Here is a 17,500-nt window from a genome sequence, read left to right as displayed (position 1 = left end):
TGGGAGATCAGAGTCTCACAGACTTTCCTGCCCCAGCTGGCTTTGAACCGAGATCCTCCGATCTCAGCCTCCTGAGTGGCTGGGATTACAGGCATGCGCTGCTAGCATGGCTCTTGGCGCCCTGGTGTCTCACTGGTGTAGGAAGGACTTTGCCCGGGCACTGTGCCAGGCTGGTACACTGACAGTTGCTCAAACAGCTGTGTTCCCTGAGGCAGAACGCACCATGCGTCACCGACAATGCAAACCAGAGACACACGGGTTAAAAATAATCCTCAGCTCCAAAGAGCGACCGGTGTGTGTGGCTCCTGCCTGTCATCCCAGCTACCCAGGAGGCTGAGATCGGAGGATCGCGCTTCAAGGCCAGCCCAGGCAGGAAAGGCCATGAGACTCTTGATTTCCAGTATTCTAGCAAAAAGCCAGAAAGTGCAGCTGTGGCTCAAGTGGTAGAGCGCCAGCCTTGAGTGAAAAAAGCCAAGCAAGAAGGTGAGGTCCTGGGTTCAAATCCTAGTGCCGGCACACACACACACACACACACCACAGCAATGCAACACACATAGCAAACTATGAATGTCCATAGCACAGTGAATAGTTTCAGCAAAGTCTCCTAGGAACATTTGTTTTTGAGTCTTTCTCTCTCTCTCTCTCTCTTTCTCATTCTCTCTCTGCCAGGATTCGAACTCTGGGCTTTGTACTTCTAGCTCCCCCTACCCCCCAATGCTCTACCATTTAAGCCACAGCTCTACTTTCTGGCTTTGTATCACTGTTTTATTGGAGATCAGAGTCTCACGGACTTTCCTGCCCGGGCTGGCTTTGAACCACGATCCTCAGATCTCAGCCTCCTGTGGAGCTGGGATGACAGGTGGGAGCCACTGGCTTTGAGTCCCGGCCATCGTTATGATGAGGATGAGGAGGATGATTATTAGGTAACATTTCCCTGCGACCATTTCAGGATCTGAGTCTTTATCAAGACTGGCCGGGCTCCGCGGTGGTCTGTGGAGAAAACCTTTTCCAGCTGAGGTGCACGAACCAGCACTGTTGCGCAGCACATTAATTTCTGAGTACAGAACGGAGAGCAAAAGCCCCACGGAGACCCAGCGAGCGGCTGGGGGGGGGGGGTGGCCCGTCCTAGCTAAAGCCAGGGCTGTGAGACATTTCTAGAACAGAAAATGGAAAGCCTGCAGCCTCTTCCGACAAGAAAGTGACAGGAGAGAAAGTCAGGTCGAGGGGGTGGAGAATCAGAGCGCCTGCTCCCCAGGCGGACCCCCCTTACCTGTCCATGGTGTGTGCTGCGCGCGCCCCGCTGTAGTCCCGGACAGGAGTGAAGCTGGGGCCGCCAGCCTCCAGCTATATCCCTGCTCTGCTCCATCTGCTCAAGCATGGGGCCCCCACATTCAAATTTGGGGCTCCTCCCCCTGCCCCCTCAAGGTCTCCGAGCCGTGGGGCTGGGCCAGGTGTCCCGAGCATGGCTGACTGACAGCGCAGTCACTGGGTTTATTTTTTATTTGTTTTTCGTGTCAGTCCCGGGGCTTGAACTCAGGGCCTGGGCGCTGTCCCTGAGCTTTTTCACTCAAGGCTGGCGCTCTACCACGTGAACCACAGCCCACCGCTTCTGGCAGTTTGGGCAGTTCATTGGAGAGTTTCACCCATTTGTCTTCTTGCCTGTCTTCCAACTGTGATCCTCAGATCTCAGCCTCCTGCATAGCTGGGATTACAGGCGTGAGCTACCGGTGCCCTGGCTTCCCTGAGCTTCTTCAGCTCAAGGCTGGCGCTCTACCACTTGAGCCACAGTGCCACTTCTGGCTTTTTCTGTGTCTGTGGTACTGAGAAATCGAACCCAGGGCTTCGTGCATGCGAGGCGAGCGCTCTACCACTGAGCCACCTGCCCAGCCCCCTCATTTTAGTTTTATTTATAGTACACTTGGATGAGAATCAATGTTTAGCTGTTTTTCTAGAAAGCATGACTGCTCAAAAAAAAAATGTATATCAGGGCCCTGGTGCACACGCCTATAATCCCAGCTACTCAAGAGGCTGAGATCTGAGGATCACGATTCGAGGCCAGCCTGGGCAGGAAAGTCCATGAGACTCTGATCTCCAAGGACCCACCAAAGAGCCAGAAGTGGCGCTGCGGCTCAAAGTGGTAGAGCAAAATAATAAAAATCTCAAGGACAGCGCCCAGGCTCCGAGTTCAAGTCCCACCACTGACCCCAAAAACGAAGCAACAGAATGCAGCGCAGTCTGTTTAGCTGATTCCTTCTTGTTTCTTCTCCATCCAGAGTGGTTCTCGTTTGAATGGCACAGTGGAATCACCTTGGGAAGAGTAGAGAATACATCGATGGGAATACAGCTGTCCGAGAGATAGTATACAGCAATGAAAAAGGAGCGAGCCGAGGAATGAAGTCCGGAGCCCCGGGTGAAAGCCGCCTTAGTCTCTGTGGATTCTTCACCCGCGAAGCACGTGATTTGGACAATGGGCCCAGTTGTTTTTCACATCTGGATTTTACTCCTGAATATTCATCCTGAGAAGGCCAGGTGAGGTTTGGTCGTGGCCAGGGCGGGGTGGTGGGGTGAGGCGGGCGGAGGCCCAGAGCCCCCTGGGAAATCTCCAGGACCTTTGGGCCCTGTGGCCGGGGGTGGGGGGGGGCAAACCCCTCCCCAGCTCCTCCCAGGCCTCTATTTTTGGTCCCCCAATTCCATTGCTCAACCTGATACTTGGTTGTTTTTAAGAGAACTCTCCCCCGCAAAAAAATAAGGGGCCGGCGTGGGTGGAAGTGTGGTTTTGGGATTGCTTCAACTTCTCCATTCCCCGATTTTTGTTTTTCTCACTTTGCCAAACAAGTTACTGAATTTTCTCAGGGGGTCTAAAAACAGTTGAGGGACCCGAGTGAACAACATACAGGAAATACTCAGCTTCTGCCCCGCGCAGGCCGCGGCCTCCTTGCTCCACAGAGAGACCTAACTGGGGTCGAACAAAAGCGTTTGGCTCCAAGGCCCAGTGCTGGTGCGCACGCCTGTAATCCCAGCTACTCAGAAGGCCGAGAGCAGGAGGAGGATGGTTTCAAGCCAGCCCCGGGCAGGGAAGTCCCTGGGATTCTTATCCCCAGTGAAGCAGCAAAAAGCAGCCAGTGGAGCTGTGGCTTAAATGGTAGAACGCCAGCCTGGAGTGAAAGAGCTAAGAATCAGCACCTAGGCCCTGAGTTCAAGCCCCGGGACTGGCACAAAAAAAAAGAAAGAAAGAAAGAAGGAAGGGAAGAAAGAAAAGAAAAAGATCTTACAAAGAGCTCAAGAAACAGAGTCCTTTTCTTGCTGATGCTCACTTGACTTTTTTTTTTTTTAAGCCCGTGGTGAGGCTTGAACTCAGGGCCGGGTGCTGTCCCTGAGCTCTTCTTCCTCAAGGTGAGCGCTCTACCACTTGAGCCACAGCACCACTCCTGGTTTTCTAGAGATTCATTGGAGATCAGAGTCTCACAGACTTTCCTGCCCAGGCTGGCCTCGAACTGCGATCCTCAGATCTCAGCCTCCTGAGGAGCTGGGATTCTAGGCGGGAGCCACCAGCACCCCGGCCTCCACCATAGTCTGAGTTTTGTCTCATGGCTCATATTTCAGTTGGTCCATATACAAAATGTGAACAAATAATACAATCTTTTTCATGCCTGTATACTATTCCCGAAGCCCAAAGCTGTAGGATCCCATTGATACCCGCGGGGTAGGAAATACTGCCCTCACTTTGCAGACAGGAATGTCCAGGCAGTTACCTGGCAGGAGCCGAAAACTAGCAGGGGATTCTCCACTCGGACCTCCCGGCAGACAGAAGCAAGGCTCACGCAAAGTATCGTCTGCGGCGGTTGTCATATTGGCAAGTCAAGTGATTGCAAGGGGGAAAGGAAAAGTTGACCCAGGCATGATGGGGTACAGCAGGGGTGTCAGCACTTGGGAAACTGAGGCAGGGAGGTTTCAAGTAACGCAGTGAGTCCCTGTCTAGGAGAAAAAGAGAGACAAAGGGGGGAAGGGAAGAGACAGAGAAGGAGGGAGGGAGGGAGAGAGTAGGAGGGAGGGAGGGAGAGAGAAAGAAGAGGGGGGGGAGACAAAGAAAACAACAGTTCTCTGCTCCCATGAGTGACAGTTTTCTGATTAAATGACATGTGAAGCCGGGCACCAGTGGCTCCCGCCTGTAATCCCAGCCACTCAGGAGGCTGAGAGCTGAGGATCCAGGTTTGAAGCCAGTCCAGGAAGGAAAGTCTTCATAAGACTCTTATCTCCAAAATAGCCTGAAGAATCATGCTGAAAAGTGGCGCTGTGGTTCAACAGGTAGAGCGCCAGCCTTGAACAAAAAAAAGCTCAGGGATAGCGCCCAGGCCCCGAGTTCAAGTCCTGGTACCAACACACACACACACACACACACACACACACACACACACACATACTCAAATGACCAAGAAATCAAGGCAGAGAGAAAAGAGAAAAGCACTAGAGATAAGGAAAAGAAAGAGAAAACGTGGGAAATCAATAAACCGAAGTGATCAGACATTGAAAAAAACAAGAAAAGGAAAACCGACCAAAAAAACAAGAAACCACAGCGAGGGTTTGAAAGCGAAGCGAGTCTCGCTTTGAGAGCCGCAGACGCCAGCGCCCGGGCCTATTTATATACACAATATTTGCTTTTACCTCCTGCCTTCTGCCCAGAACTGCTCATACTTCATGGCTGGATGGTTTGGGGTTTTTTGTTTTTTTTTTTTTTAAGAGAAAAGAAAAAAAAATCAAAATAGAAAAGAAAATAATAGAAAAAAAAGAAATCAGGGGAAAAAGGAAAAAAAATCCACCCAATAATAGAGAAAAATACAAAAGAGAACATGAGAGAAAAACTCAGAGAGAAAAGAACAAAGGAGAAAAATAATAGCAAAAAAAGAATGGAAAAGAAATAGTAGAAAAACACTAGAAAAAAGGAGAAAAAAATAGCAGGAAAAAGAATAGAAAAAAAAACAAAGGAAAAAGAATAGAAAAAAGAATAAAGGAAAAAGAATAGAAAAAAAGCAGAATAGAAAAGCAAAAGTAATGGGAAAATAGAAACACCAAAATACTAGAAAAATCATAGAAACAATCGACAAGAGGAAAACTCGTGGAAAAAATAATAAAGAAAAAAATAATAGAAAAGAAAAAAAGGAAATAATAATAATAGTTCCTCCAGCATGGAGAAACTCAGAACATACTTTCTTTGGTGTTTCCTTTGTGAATTATGTGAATATATACAAGGCCATGTATTTTGTCTCTGTGTGTCTCTGCCTGCCTGTCTGTCTGTCTGTCTCTTTCTTTCTTGTCTGGGGCTTTTTTTTTTTTCCTTTGGTCGGTTGTGGGGCTTGAACTCGGGGCCTGGGCGCTGTCCCTCAGCTTTTCAGCTCCAGGCTGGTGCTCTACCACTTGAGCCACAGCACCATTTCTGTTTTTTTTGCATGGTTCATTGGAAATAAGAGTCTCACGGACTTTCCTGCCCGGGCTGGCTTTGAACCAGGATCCTCAGATCTCAGCCTCCTGAGTAGCTGGGATGACAGGCGGGAGCCACTGGCGGCGCCCAGCTCTGGGGCTTGAACTCAGGTCCCTGAGCTTTTGTGCTCAAGGCTGGTGCTCTACCACTTGAACCACACTTCAACTTCCAACTTTTTGGCGGTTCGTTGGAGGTAAGGGCCTCACAGGTTTTCCGGCACCGCCATTGCTCCATTTCCTAATCTGCCATCTGTTTCTGGCAGGTTTCATCCTTCCTTCCCCGTAACACAGCCCTCGCAGAGCCAGAACAAGAACTGCATGCTGGGGGTCTGTGAGATTCCATCTCCACCAGAACCAGCAAAAAGCTAGGCTGGAGACCTGTCTCAAGTGGTTGAGCACCAGCCTTGAGTGAAAAATAAATGGAGAGGTAGCACCCAGGCCTCAAGTTCAAGCCTTAGGCCTGAAGAAAGAGAAGAAGAAGAGGAGGAGGAGGAAGGGGGGGCAGGAGGAGGCACCTTGAAGTTCCCATGCTGTGTGCACTCTGTGCAGCTGCGCACTGTTTAGTTGAACACCTACTTACTCGCCAAGAGGCAAGGCAGAGAGGAGCTTGTGGCTAGCACTTAGTCTGCTTGAAGTAATCAAAAGACCCAGGGGAAGGAGAGTGGAAATCCACTGGGGTTTGTACCATGTTCTCTGGGGTTAAAGAAACAAAAAGCCAAGCACGGTGGCTCCCGCCTGTCATCCCAGCTACTCAGGAGGCTGAGATCTGAGGATTGTGGTTCAAAGCCAGCGGAGGCTGGATAAAGTCTTTGGAGACGCCATCTGTGAAATAATGAGCGAAAAGCTGGGCTGGAGGCGTGGCTCAAGTGGTAGAGTGCCAATATTGGTATTCAGTTTTTTTCAAAAGTGGCTCAAGTGGTAGAGGGCCAGCCTTGAGCAAAAGAAGCTCAGGGACAGTGCTGTCCAGGCCCTGAGTTCAAGCCCCAGGACTGGCACCCCAACACACAAAATGATATTGACTGAAATGGAACTCCAGGAAATGGAAACAAGGGCTTTGTTGTTTTCTTTGCTCTGTGTGTGTGAATTGTGGGTCTTGAACCCAGGGCCTGGGCGCTGTCCCTCAGCTCTTCAGCTCAAGGCGGGTGCTCTACCCCTTGAGCCACAGCACCACGCCTGGTTTTCTGGTGGATCACGGGAGATCAGAGTCTCTCACGGCCTTTCTTGGCCAGGCTGGCCTTGAACCGCGATCCTCAGATCTCAGCCTCCTGAGTAGCTAGGATGACAGGTGTGAGTCACCGGCGCCCAACTGCAGAATTCTTAACCTCGGGGTGCGGGAGAGGCCTTGCGCCCCATCTCTGGAGCTGACAGCAGACGACCCCATAAAAAGATGACGCAGGTTTATTGTGTGCCCCCAATGTTCGAGGGCAGAGCGCTGGTCTGAGACGGGGGGGGGGGGGGGGGTCTCCTGCTGGTCTCGTCCACTCTGACCATTCAGGAAGCAGTGGGAAGTCATGCAGGAGTCCAGACACGGAGGCTTAAGTCTGGAGGCAGGGAATAAATGAGATTACGAGATCAAGAGAAGCAGCAGAGGAGCTGGGCATGGGTGTGAGATGGGGTTAGGTCTGGTGTCTGTGGGCGAGCTGGGGCGGGGCTCTCTCCTCCTTGCTCCCCGGGGGGCGATCACAGGCCTCGGGCCCCGGGCAGGTCCGTGTCTTCACAGGGAGGGAGACGGAAGTAGTTGGAGCGGCGGAGGCGCCTGGGAGGGAGGCCAGCCATCTGTCTGCACAACTCATCTGGAAGAGAGAAGCAGAGGCTAGGGACCACAGGTCGCAAACCTCAGCTCCGGCTGGGCCGGGTGGCTCCCGCCTGTCATCCCAGCCCCTTGGGAGGCTGAGGTCTGAGGATCGCTGCTGGAGGCCAGCCCAGGGCAGGAAAGGCCGTGAGACTCTGATCTCCTGTGAGCCAGCAAAAAGCTGGAAGCGGCGCCGTGGCTAGAGCGGTTGAGTGCCTGCTTTGAGCACAAAGAGGCTCAGAGACAGCGCCCAGGCCCTGAGTTCAAGCCCCAGGACTGACCAGACCAAACGCTGGGTTGGAGGTATGGTTCACGTGGTAGAGTGCCAATCTTGATTCAAAAGCAAAACACAATCACCTTGGCAAAAAGAACCAGCCAAATGGGGGCAAGAGGCCCTGAGTTCAAGCCCCAGGAGTGGCACATGTGCCACAATCCACAAGTCAGTAGAGAAAGAGGCAGACAAGCGAGATACCTCCGCCCGCCACTTCCTCCTTGTTTGCGAATCTCCATGTCCCTAGCCGGGCGCTGGTGCTCACGCCTGTAATCCCAGCTGCTCAGGAGCTGAGATCCGAGGATGGTGGTTCAAAGCCAGCCCGGGCCAGGAAAGTCCGTGAGACTCTGATCTCCCACGAACCACCAAAAAGCCAGACGTGGCGCTGTGGCTCAAGTGGTAGAGCGCCAGCCTTGAGTGAAATCGCTCAGGGACAGCGCCCAGGCCCCGAGTTCAAGTCCCTAGCATGGGGGGGGGCGGCCTGGGTCTGTGTCCTGGCTGCACCCCATTCCTTCTCTGTCTCCCCGTCTTCAGGTCTGTCCGCTTGGAGATCAGAGGCCGGCAGCTCGGTGTGGTGAAATCCCCCGAGCTTCTAGAGAGTTCCCCCTCGCAGGTGGCCCCCCCCCCCGTTCTTTCTGCGAGGTTCACTCCAGCTCTGACTCAGCCGCAGCCGCGCGGCCAGCTGAGTCAGAAGAGCCCGCACCCCACGCCCGGCACCCCAAGTCACCCCGTTCCTAGAATAACCGACCGCGGCCCGAGACCACAGGGCACCCAGTTCCCAGAAGCCCGATAGCCTGTCCTGTCCAGATAGCCAGGCGCGGCTAGCCGTCCAGCTGTCTGTCTGTCTATCATCCATCCATCTGTCTGTCTATCCACCCATCATCAATCCATCTACCAATCCATGCGTCATCCGTCGGTCCATCTATTGATCTGTCTATCTTCCATCCATCGTCCATCTATCTGTCTATCCATCCATCTATCCATTAATCTATCTATCCATCTATCTACCTATCCATCCATCCGTCTGTCCATCTATCTGTCCATCCATCTATCTATCCATCTATCCATTAATCTATCCGTCCATCTATCTACCTATTCATCCATCCGTCTGTCCATCTATCTATATGTCTATTTGTCTACCCATGTATCCATTAATCTATTTATCCATCCATCATCTGTCTATCCATCCATCCATCAATCTGTCTATCCATCTGTCCATCCATCCATCCATTCATCTATCATCTGTCCATCTATCTGTCTCCATCCATCATCTATCTATCTATCCATGTATCCATTAATCTATATACCCATCCATTATCTATCTATCCATCCATCTGTCCATCTATGTCTATCTGTCTATCCATCTATCACCTCTCTGTCTATCCATCTATCCATCCATCATCCATCTACCATCCATCCATCTGTCCATATAGCTATCTGTCTATCGTCCACCCATCCATCCATCCATCCATCCACCCATCCATCCATCCATCATCTATTCATCATCTATCCATATATCTATGCATCATCTATCATCCATCTGTTCATCTATCTATCTATGATCTATCCATCCATCTGTCCATCCATCCATCCATCTCTCTGACCATCCATCTGTCCATTTATCCAGCTATCTTTGTATCTATGCATCTGTCTGTCTGTCTGTCTATCTAGCCGTGATCTATGCATTCATCTATCTCTATCCATCTATCCATCATCTATCAATTCACCATCTATCCATCTCTCATGGACTCATCTATCAGTCAATCTACTTATCATCTATCTATCATCTATCCATCCATCTCAATCAATTTATCAATGGATTGGCATCTGTCATCTACGTCTATCATCTATCCATCCATCTCAATCAATTTATCAATGTATTGGCATCTATCATCTATCTATCATCTATCCATCCATCTCAATCAATTTATCAATGGATTGGCATCTGTCATCTACGTCTATCATCTATCTAGCATTTCTGTCTTCTAGGGTCCATCAACTGTCTCCATCTCCATCTCTATCTCTATCTCCATCAATCTATTAATCTATCATCTATCAGTCAGTCTGTCTGTCTGTCCGGCCAGCCGGCTGGCTTTTGTGCTAACACTGGGGCTTGAACTTAGGACCTCACGGTTTTGCTTGGCCTTGGGGCTCAAGGCCAACGCTCTGCCACTTGGGCCACACCTTCCCTTCCCGCTTTTTGCTGATTCCCGGGAGATGAGAGTCTCTTAGATGTCTCTGCCTGGGCCTCAGACCTGGATCCTCAGCTCTCAGCCTCCTGAGTAGCTGGGACGCCAGGCGTGAGCACCGGAGCCCGGCGGCTGCTCATTCCCTAGGAGCCCTCTCTGCTGTCTCCGAGTGACTGGGAGTGCGTGTGTGCGCACACGCGTGTTCTTCGTGGCTCTACAAACAGCCCCGCACGTAGAGGACTCTCTGGATTCTGGTGGACACCCCGCCCCCCCCCTGCCATTCCCCTGTTGATTGTTCAAGGGGCCCAAGCTGGGGCAGAGGAGAAGCTCGGATCTGGCTGGAACCCAGCATCGAGGGGGGCCTGTGAACCCCAACATTAACTGGGCATTGCTGATTTACTGAGATGTCTGGGGGTAACTCGCAGCAGGAGACAATGAGAGCAAAGAAGCTCCCAACCAAGCCGCTGGGCCATTCACAGCGGGACCCCATGTCATTGTGCGGGAACCGACCATCCATCCCTCCTTTAATCCCGGACACCCACTCACCTTTCATCGCTTCGTGTTCTTTACACACCATGCGGGAGCAGATCTCGTTGTTGATGATGTACATGCGACGCAGACTGCCCGGGCCCCGAGGTCACCACAAAGACAGAGACAGGAAAAAGTCTTGCATTGTTGTTGTTGTTGTTTGTGGTGGGGCTTGAACTCAGGGCCTGGGCACTCTGCTTGAGCTCTTCTGCTCAAGGCTGGTGCTCTACCGCTTGAGCCACAGCGCCACTTCCATCTTTTTCCATGGCTCATTGGAGATAAGAGCCTCATGGACTTTTCTGCCCCGGGTGGGTTTCGAACCACTATCTTCAGCTCTCAACTTTGTGACCGGCTGGGGTTACAGGCGTGAGCCACTGGAGCCTGGCGGGTGGTGGCTCTTCCTGGAAACTTAGGCATTCCAGGGTGAGTCACGCTGCGGCGACTTTCCAGCACTTTCTCCCTGAAGAGCTGAATCTGTTGCTTCAGACTCGTGAGCACAGCAGTCAGGCGCTGGTGGCCCCTGCCTGTCATCCCAGCTACTCAGGAGGCTGAGATCTGAGGATCATGGTTCAAAGCCAGCCTGGGCGGGCTAGTCTGTGAGACTCTGATCTCCAATGAACCACAAAAAAAAGCCAGAGGTAGAACAGTGGCTTAAAGCGGTAGAGAGTTAGCTTTGAGCGGTAGAGAGCTAGCCTCGAGCACAAGAGCGGTAGAGAGCTAGCCTTGGATGTAAAAAAATGGTAGAGAGCTAGCCTTGGATGTAAAAAAAATGGTAGAGAGCTAGCCTTGAGCACAAAAGCTCAGGGACAGTGCCCAGGCCCTTAGGTAAAACTTAATGTACACACACACACACACACACACACACACACTACCTTGGTCCTTGTGTGTCTTGTATCGCTTACCTGGTAAAGCAAACCTGGTGGACACATTGTTTGACTGGCCGATGGACCGAGTAGAGTCTTGTGCAAGCAAATTTCTCGTCTCTGCACTCTAGAGAGCCCAACACAAAAATCAGAGAGGCCCAGAGAGAAGGGAATGAACACAGGATTTCAGGGCAAGAGAGGGAGGATAGAATAGAAAAAATATCTATATCTATATCTATATATACAGAAGCTGGGCACCGTGGCTCATGCCTGTAATCCCAGCGACTCAAGAGGCTGAGATCTGAGGATCGCAGTTCAAAGCCAGCCCAGGCTGGAAAGTTTGGTGAGACTTTTGTTTTTTAAATCTCTAATGAGTCAGCAAAAAGCCAGAATTGTGGCTCAAGTGGTAGAGCACCAGACCGTGAGCAAAATAGCACCCAGGTCCTGAGTTCAAGCTGCAGGATGGGTGCACACACGTACAAACACACACATACACACACACACACACATGCACACACACATGCACACATGAATAAAACCCTGAAAACAGAGTAGTCTTTTCAGGACACGGTTTTTCTGCTTGCTAAATACAGAGCCGGAGAAACTGACTCATGTAAAATTTAGGTGCTTTCCAACCCAGAAGCAGAAATAGAGATATTAATCTCCAAAGATGCTCCGATAATGACTTTCTAGGACTCTGGGTGTTGACATGAAATATCGCATTGACACACTGATAGAAAATACAGAGGTCTCCTTTTCTTTATTCTAGGTCAGAATCGCCAGTACGATTGGGAAAGGTGTGTGTGTGCACATGTGTGTGTGTGTGTGTGTGTGTACAATTGAGGCTTGAACTCAGGTCCACCCATTTTCTTGCTTAGTCTTTTCTGCTCAAGGCTGGTGCTCTACCACTTGAGCCACGCCTCCACCTCTGACTTTTTGGTGAATTCGAGACCACAGTCTCCCAGCCTGGGCTGGCTTTGAACCTTAGCGCCCATCTGGGAAAGCGATTTTAATGCTGAGGTCTAGGCTGGTATGGATTCCTGTAGTCCCGATCCAAACAGCCTGAACCCAGCCAGGTGGCCAGTAGCGCACGCCTGTAATCCCAGCTACTCAGGAGGCTGGGATCTGAGGATCACAGCTCAAAGCCAGCCCAGGCAGGAAAGTCTGTGAGACTCTTTATCTCCAGTGAATCACCAAAAAGCCAAAATCTAGCCATGGCTCAAGTGGTAGAACACTAGCTTGGAGCAAAAGAAGCTAAAGGTCAGCACCCAGGCCCTGAGTTCAAGCCTCAGGACCAGCTTATAAAAAAAGCAAAACAAAAATGGGAAACAGCTTAAGGAGAAGATATAGAGGAAGTAGCCATACCTGCTGTGGTGTTTCGGTCATTGCTTGAGGCTGGAAGAGAGAAATTATTATTATTATTATTTGGCCAGTCCTGGGACTTGAACTCAGGGCCTAGGCGCTGTCCCTGAGCTTCATTTTGCTCAAGGCTGGAGCTTTACCACTTGAGCCACAGCACCACTTCTGGCTTTTTGGTGGTTCATTGGAGATAAGAGTCTCATGGACTTTCCTGCCCAAGCTGGCTTTGAACCATGATCCTCAGATCTCAGCCTCCTGAGTAGCTGGGATGACAGGTGTGAACTACTGGCCTTGGCTGAATTAATCATTGTTTTTGTTCTTTTTTGGTGGCTGTGGGGCTTGAACTCAGGGCCTGGGCGCTGCCCCTGAGCTTTTGCTCAAGGGCTGGTGCTCTACCACTTGAGCCACAGTGCCATATCTGGCTTTTGGCTGGTTCAGTCAAGATAAAGAGGCTCACGGACTTTCCTGCCTAGGCTGGCTTTGAACTGTGATCCTCAGATCTCAGCCTCCAGAGTAGCTATGATGACAGATGTGAGCCACTGGTGCCTGGCTTGGTTGTATCGTGTGTGTGTGTGTGTGTGTGTGTGTGTGTGTGTGTGTGTTAGTGATCAAAGCTAAAACAAACAGGCTGAGCCCCAGTGGCTCCTGCCTGTCATCCCAGCGACTCAGGAGGCTGAGATCTGAGGATCGCAGTTCAAAGCCAGCCCAGGCAGGAAGGTCCGTGAGACTCTGATCTCCAAGGAACCAGCAAAAAGCCAGAAGTGGAGCTGGGACTAAGTGGTAGAGCGCCACTTTGGCCTAGGACAGCTTCCAAGCCCTGAGTTCCAGCCCCAGGACTGGCGCATGTGTGTGTGTGTGTGTGTGTGCGTGCGCATGCGTGCACGTACACACCGTTCACATTGAGCTATTGGAGGAAGGTGCCCTCATCCGTAACCCTGTCTACTTCGGGTATTGCAACCGCTGGCCAGCTGCATTCCAGATGTGAACTCACCCAGCTCGTCCAGAGAAGGTTGGATGTCTGCCAGAACTGAAAGGCACAAAGCGTTAGCATGAGGATGTGTGTGTGTGTGTGTGTGTGTGTGTGTGTGTGTGTTTCAGGTTAATGCTCTACCACTTGAGTCACAACTTCACATCTAGCTGAGTTTGGTTTTGGCTTTGATTCTCAGGAGATAAATGTCTCTTGAAAACTTTCCTTCCCCGGGCTGGCTTTGAACCACGATCCTCCGATTTCAGCCTCCTGAGTAGCTGGGATGACAGGCGTGCGCCACAGCGCCCGGCTCCCGAGCAGGGATGTGAATTCCAAGTAGGACTAGGGGGAAACATCTTTGTCAGGACAAGGTCAAGACTACTGGTAGCCGAGCCTGAAATCCAAGCGACTCAGGAGGCGGAGAGCTGAGTACAAGAACTCAGACACAGCGCCCAGGCCTTGAGTTCAAGTCCCACAACCAACCAACCAACAAAAAGACTTGTTGTTTAAGGGCATCAGATGGCCTAGAAAATTGGGAATATGGTTCTTTTTGTTTTCTTGGTACTGGTCCCAGGACTTGAACTCAGGGCCCGGGCGTGTTACTGAGCATTTATTGTTCAAAGCTGGTGTGTTCTACCATTTGAGCCATCCATGTCTTCTTGGTGGTTCATTGGAGATAAGAGGCTCACGGAGCTGGGAGCCGGTAGGTCACACCTGTCATCCCAGCTACTCAGGAGGCTGAGACGTGAGGATCTCAGTTCAAAGCCAGCCAGGGCAGGAAAGTCCATGAGACTCTGATCTCCCATGAACCAGCAAAAAGCTGGCGTGGGGGTGTGGCTCAAGTGGTAGAGCGCCCGCCTTGAGCTGAAAAGCCAAGGAAAAGTGTGACATTCTGAGTTCAGTTCTCAGTACTGGCACACACACACACAGACACACACACACACACACACAGAAAACCCCAAAAGCCCAAACAGCAAAGTTTCTGGAAAACCTACCAGATTCATCTGTGTTAAGTTCACTGAACAGATCTGCAAAGAGGCAAAATATGGAATGAAAATTCAGGTGGGAAAGCCGGGCGCCGTGGCTCCCGCCTGGCATCCCAGCTACTCAGGAGGCTGAGATCGGAGGATCGTGGTTCAAAGCCAGCCCAGGCAGGAAAGGCCATGAGTCTGATCTCCCATGAACACCAGAAAACCAGAAGTGGCGCTGTGGCTCAAGGGGTAGAGCGCCCGCCTTGAGCTGAAGGGCTGAGGGACAGCGCCCAGGCCCTGAGTTCAAGCCCCAGCATCAAGATAATAGAAGGCGAGCTGTATATCCATCCAAGATGGACAAATAGACTCAGTAGGAATTCACGGCCCATCTTTCTCCATCTCTACTGATACCCGGCCTCTAAATGACCATTAAACACAGAAACAGCAGCAGATAAACAGGAGCTTACTCGGGTCATCTGTGAACGTTTCTTGGCTCATGTCATCTGGAAGAATGAGAAAACACATGGTCAGTATTCACCGCCTCACCCCACCCCTGCACACCCCCTCATGAGCCCGGACAGCCCTGCAGACCATGACGCTGAAGAGCTACCTGGCCTGTCTGCCATCATTCACACACACTCGCTGCAATAGCCACGTCTCAGTATTTAAATCAACTTATGCCTGTCATCCCAGCGACTCACGAGGCTGAGATCGGAGGATCGTGGTTGAAGGCCAGCCTGGGCAGGAAAGTCTGAGAGACTCTTTTTTTTTTTGCTTGGTGGTGGGGCTTGAACTCTGGGCCTGGGCCCTGTCCCTCAGCTCTTCAGCTCAAGGCGGGCGCTCTACCACTTGAGCTACAGCGCCACTTCCGGTTTTCTGAGTGGTTTATTGGAGATAGGAGTCTCACGGACTTTTCCTGCCCGGGCTGGCTTTGAACCGCGATCCTCCGATCTCAGCCTCCTGAGGAGCTGGGATGCCAGGCGGGCGCTATTGATGCCCGGCTCCAAGAGACTCATCTCCAATGAACCACCAAGAAGCCAGAAATGGAGTGTGTGGCTCAAGTGGTAGAGCACCAGCCTTGAGGAAAAAGGCTACGAGGAAGTGCTCAGGGTCGACTTGGAGCCCTGGGACTGGAATAATAGCAGTTAAATTGCCTTTCTTGGCTAAGAACATTTAATACTCCCTGTCCTGACCCAGGGCGACCACGAGAGGTCAGCACCCTCGCAGTTGCTTTGATATTACTATGACTGTCCTGGCTGTGGTCGTTGAGATTGTGATTTTCAAAGCTGATTCCAGGTTGCAGATTGGAATCAGTGTATTTCTAAAGCACCTCTGGAGTTGTCCGTGGTTATAAAGGAAGGAGCGTTGCATGCATTTTGTAGGCCTGTTCTGTTCTTCTCTACCTCTCAATTCCAATGGAACAAACAGAGCAAATCCCAAAGATTCCTATGTCCAGTGACCCAGTAAAAAGGCAGAGGCCCAGAGGCGTGGCTCAGGTGTTTGAGGGCCGCTCTGGAGTCCAAGGCCAAGCATTGAGAGTACAGGATCCTGAGTTCAAGTCCTCCCCCTCCCCAACCCATGCACAAAGTAGTAGTTAACTTTTTCTTCTACCACTCGATCCACTCCTCTCCCTTGCTGCCTTTTGCTGGCTAATGGGACATGAGGAGTCTCGTGGGACTTCCCTGCCGGCGGGGCTGGCCTTGAACCTCGATCCTCCGAGCTCAGCCTCCCGAGGAGCTGGGCCGACCGGCCGCGAGCCACCAGTCCCTGGGCCTTCTCGAGAACTTTGATGCCCCGGACTGGCCTCCAACCTCGATCCTCCCGCCTCTGCCTCCCAGGGGCAGGCTGGATTCCCTGCTCCCAGCTCAGGGGCCCGCTGGGCGACCGGGCCTCCACGTCCCCCCCCCCCCAGCCTCCTGGGCAAAATCCAGGAATGGTTTCAGGCGGGTGGGGAGGGTGGAGGAGGGATCTGCCCTCCCTCCTGAGACCCGGCCGCATTCCTGGGCCACCACGCCAGCCAGGCAGGGGTGACGTCAGCGGGGGACACCCCAGGGCCTGGGGCTGTGTGGGGAGGATCTGCTCAGAACCGTGTGTGTGTGTGTGTGTGTGTGTGTGTGTGTGTGTGTGTGCGTGTGTGTTCTCTTTCCCTGCTCCCATGTGCCACGCTCAGACCCCGCGCTCACCTCCGCGCTGGCCCTCGACTCTTCCCAGGGTGATCCAGTCTGTAGCAAAGGAAAAAAAAAGAACATGAGTGACCCGGGCCGGGCGCCGGTGCGCACGCCTGTCCTCCCAGCGACGCGGGAGGCTGAGGCCTGAGGATCGCAGTTCGAGGCCAGCCCAGGCAGGAACGTCGGTGAGACTCTGACCTCCAATGACCCCACCCAAAAGCCAGACGTGGAGGTGTGGCTCAAGTGGTAAAGCACCAGCTTTGAGATAAAAACAAACGTTCAGGCTGGGGCCTAGGCCCAGGGTGGGGGGGGGAAGGAGGGCGCGGGGGGGGGGGAACACCTCTCCCCTCCCACACCAGAAATGGGGGCCACCCACAGAGGGGACCAGACAGAGCGAGTCTTGTCTGTATCCACAAGAGAGAGACGGGGAGAGAGACAGAGAGACAGAGACATATAGAGATAGGCAAATAGATGGCAGAGACAGACAGACAGACAGAGACACAGACAGACAAAGACAGACAGAGATACAGAGACAGAGACACAGGCAGAGGAGACACAGGAGAGACAGACAGAGACAGATAGAGATACAGAGACAGACAGAGACAGAGAGACCGAGACAGACAGAGCCACAGACAGACAGACAGACAGACAGATAGATAGATAGATAGACTGGGATAGAGACAGAGAGACAGAGAGAGACACAGAAACACAGGGTTATAGAGAGACAGGCAACTAGATGGCAGAGACAGACAGACAGACAGACAGATGAAACTGGGGAGAGTCAGAGAGAGAGACAGAATTAGAGAGAGACAGAGAGACAGACACAAAAAGAGAGACAGCAAGACACACACACAGACACAGATATAGAGATAGACGGCTAGACAGACAGATGATGGCAGAAAGACACACAGACAAGA

At 51.8% G+C, this 17,500-nt stretch overlaps 2 protein-coding genes across 5 annotated transcripts in view; both read right to left on the bottom strand.

The window, feature by feature from the left end:
• Aicda (activation-induced cytidine deaminase) overlaps positions 1–1,354 on the bottom strand; it is a 5,997-nt gene extending 4,643 nt beyond the window's left edge. The window contains exon 1 of the mRNA XM_013023572.1: positions 1,271–1,354. Coding sequence (XP_012879026.1) covers positions 1,271–1,278 — 8 coding nt within the window. The 5' untranslated portion in view covers positions 1,279–1,354. The remainder of the gene's footprint in view (positions 1–1,270) is intronic.
• A 5,649-nt stretch (positions 1,355–7,003) lies between these two features.
• The window catches only part of Mfap5 (microfibrillar associated protein 5), an 11,623-nt gene continuing 1,126 nt past the window's right edge, over positions 7,004–17,500 (bottom strand). The window contains exons 2-9 of one of the 4 annotated variants that reach the window (XM_013023679.1): positions 16,599–16,637; positions 14,883–14,918; positions 14,440–14,472; positions 13,469–13,504; positions 12,484–12,513; positions 11,158–11,245; positions 10,274–10,347; positions 7,004–7,268 (exon numbers count right to left, since the gene is read on the bottom strand). In XM_013023679.1, the coding sequence (XP_012879133.1) occupies positions 7,156–7,268; positions 10,274–10,347; positions 11,158–11,245; positions 12,484–12,513; positions 13,469–13,504; positions 14,440–14,472; positions 14,883–14,918; positions 16,599–16,637 (449 nt within the window). In that variant the 3' untranslated portion in view covers positions 7,004–7,155. The remainder of the gene's footprint in view (positions 7,269–10,273; positions 10,348–11,157; positions 11,246–12,483; positions 12,514–13,468; positions 13,505–14,439; positions 14,473–14,882; positions 14,919–16,598; positions 16,638–17,500) is intronic. The other 3 variants (XM_013023681.1, XM_013023682.1, XM_013023683.1) reach the window with 3 other exon arrangements.

Source organism: Dipodomys ordii, unplaced genomic scaffold (assembly GCF_000151885.1).
Source record: "Dipodomys ordii isolate 6190 unplaced genomic scaffold, Dord_2.0 Scaffold69, whole genome shotgun sequence".
In the NCBI taxonomy this organism is placed as follows: Eukaryota; Metazoa; Chordata; class Mammalia; order Rodentia; family Heteromyidae; genus Dipodomys; species Dipodomys ordii.
Note: the sequence above shows the minus strand (reverse complement) of the source record. Positions and strands in the feature narration are given on the sequence as shown.